The 1,821-nt window shown below is 44.3% G+C and overlaps 1 protein-coding gene across 1 annotated transcript; it reads left to right on the forward strand.

The window, feature by feature from the left end:
* Window positions 1-6: 6 nt before the first annotated feature.
* LOC108370940 (succinate dehydrogenase cytochrome b560 subunit, mitochondrial-like) lies at window positions 7-282 on the forward strand (the record flags this gene model as incomplete). The annotated part of the gene is made up of 1 exon (XM_017626393.1): window positions 7-282. A coding segment is annotated over one exon (276 nt), but the record flags the coding sequence as incomplete, so codon positions are not given.
* Between the last annotated feature and the right edge of the window lie 1,539 nt (window positions 283-1,821).

The raw sequence follows: 1,821 nt of genomic DNA on the forward strand, positions 1-1,821 counted from the left end.
GCACTGACTGGTTATGCTTGGGCTTTGGGTCTAGGTGCATTGATGTCTTCGCAAGACATTTCACACTACGTTACTATTATTGAAGGCCTGCATTTGGGGTCTGCGACATTAGTTGCACTTAAGTTTGCCTTGGCCTTTCCATTGGCATTTCACTCTTGCTGCGGTGTTCGCCATTTGCTATGGGATACCGGCCGTTTTCTAAAAATTACTGAAGTTTATTTGACTGGTTATGTAACTCTTGGTATTAGCCTCATACTGTCGGCTATTTTGGCTTGTTTGTAAACACATAACTGAATCAATTGGATATTTTTCTTGTTACCTTATGTTGCAGAGACCTTATTTAAATTTATTTGGAATATTGGAAAATTAAAGTGATCTTAGCGAAAGTAAATAACGATACGTATGTAGTTCTTTTTGAGTATTAAAACTAACCGAGTGCTTAATTTTGCATTATGCAATGGAAAATTTATAGATCTTACCTAACTGGAGATGTAGCGATAAGGCGTTTAACCTGTTCATCGCAATTTCAGGAGAACCTATTTCTTCAATATAACCGAATTTTAACACTTCCGATGTCTTACGAAATTCATATCCTACCAAATCGCATATCTATAATACGAGCTCACAAGCATATTTATTCAGCAAGAGTTCATGGAGAGAGAGAGTTATTGAAGGTGGTGAGCGACACCCGCCTAGAATGTCGGGGCAAGCTGTCCGGCCAGGCAATTTCGAGCGCGAAACATTTTGCAGGATATCACTCTGACATACGTTCGCTACTCAGAGATAAAAACTGAAAGGTAGTAGGTGACTAACGCGCACCACGACCTTTGTCACTCATTCCCTGCAAATGATCGTAAGGGAATCTTATTGGATGAGCAGATAGACGATTCAATGCGACGAGACGTCCCTATCAGAATTATGGGTAGCTGCAGCAGTTCTGTAGACCTAACAATTACTAACGCAGGCCTGATTAATCATCATCAGACCATCGTAATATCGATCAACAAGCCCTCCTTTGCTCCTATGTCAACTTTACCTAAGCTGTTTGGAACGGTTTCCCGGAAGCTAATGAGGGCAGTTTCGCCGCCTTTCCCACACCCACAAACGTACATGCTGGCAATCGCCAGTTCCCCAAGGTAGTTGCTGCCGCAGCGGCCCGCATCAGCATACATGATAATTGGCCAGACGGTTCTGAACTATGCTGCGTCTGTTTGGTCCCCGAGGATTAGTTGGACGTAGTGAAGAAGCTACAGACTTGTCAGAACGCCGCACTACGGATAGCGCAGGATATCTTCTAATGTCGTCTGACTACCACCTACAAAATGCTTCCCGTAAGGGAGCATAACGAAATGCTCAGCCCGGTTGAAACAGCTCGTCTAACCTGGTCGAACCCGGTCGAAACAGCTCGTCGCTTGGTTCTACCGCTAGTTGAACTTGACTACAACGATTGATGGCCAAACCGACCTAGGCGGGTCTTAGTAGTGCCGCTTCAAAAACAACAACGACTCTAAGCATTCAGTTAATAGCTTGTGTGTACACCATCGGGCCCAGTAGTTTTTCAATGTAAATCTCGACCGCGTCCTTGTATTCGGAAAGATGACTACTGATGAGCCTGCGTGACTGTGCCTTTTTAAGCATATGCCTGTTCGGGTGCTCGCGTCTGTCGCACCCTACTAAGAACTGCTTGCCGAACAAGAGGTTGTGTTCTCATAGCTGCCGAAGATCACTTGCTTTTAAAGTCTTGAAGGATATTGGCCATTTTGTGGGTTTTAGAAAAATGTCGAAAACAGTTTCGCGAATTACTCGGCCAGCTGTACGACC

This window comes from Rhagoletis zephyria, unplaced genomic scaffold (genome assembly GCF_001687245.7).
Source record: "Rhagoletis zephyria isolate East Lansing unplaced genomic scaffold, Rhagoletis_zephyria_1.1 Rzeph_scaffold_04587, whole genome shotgun sequence".
Classification (NCBI taxonomy): Eukaryota; Metazoa; Arthropoda; class Insecta; order Diptera; family Tephritidae; genus Rhagoletis; species Rhagoletis zephyria.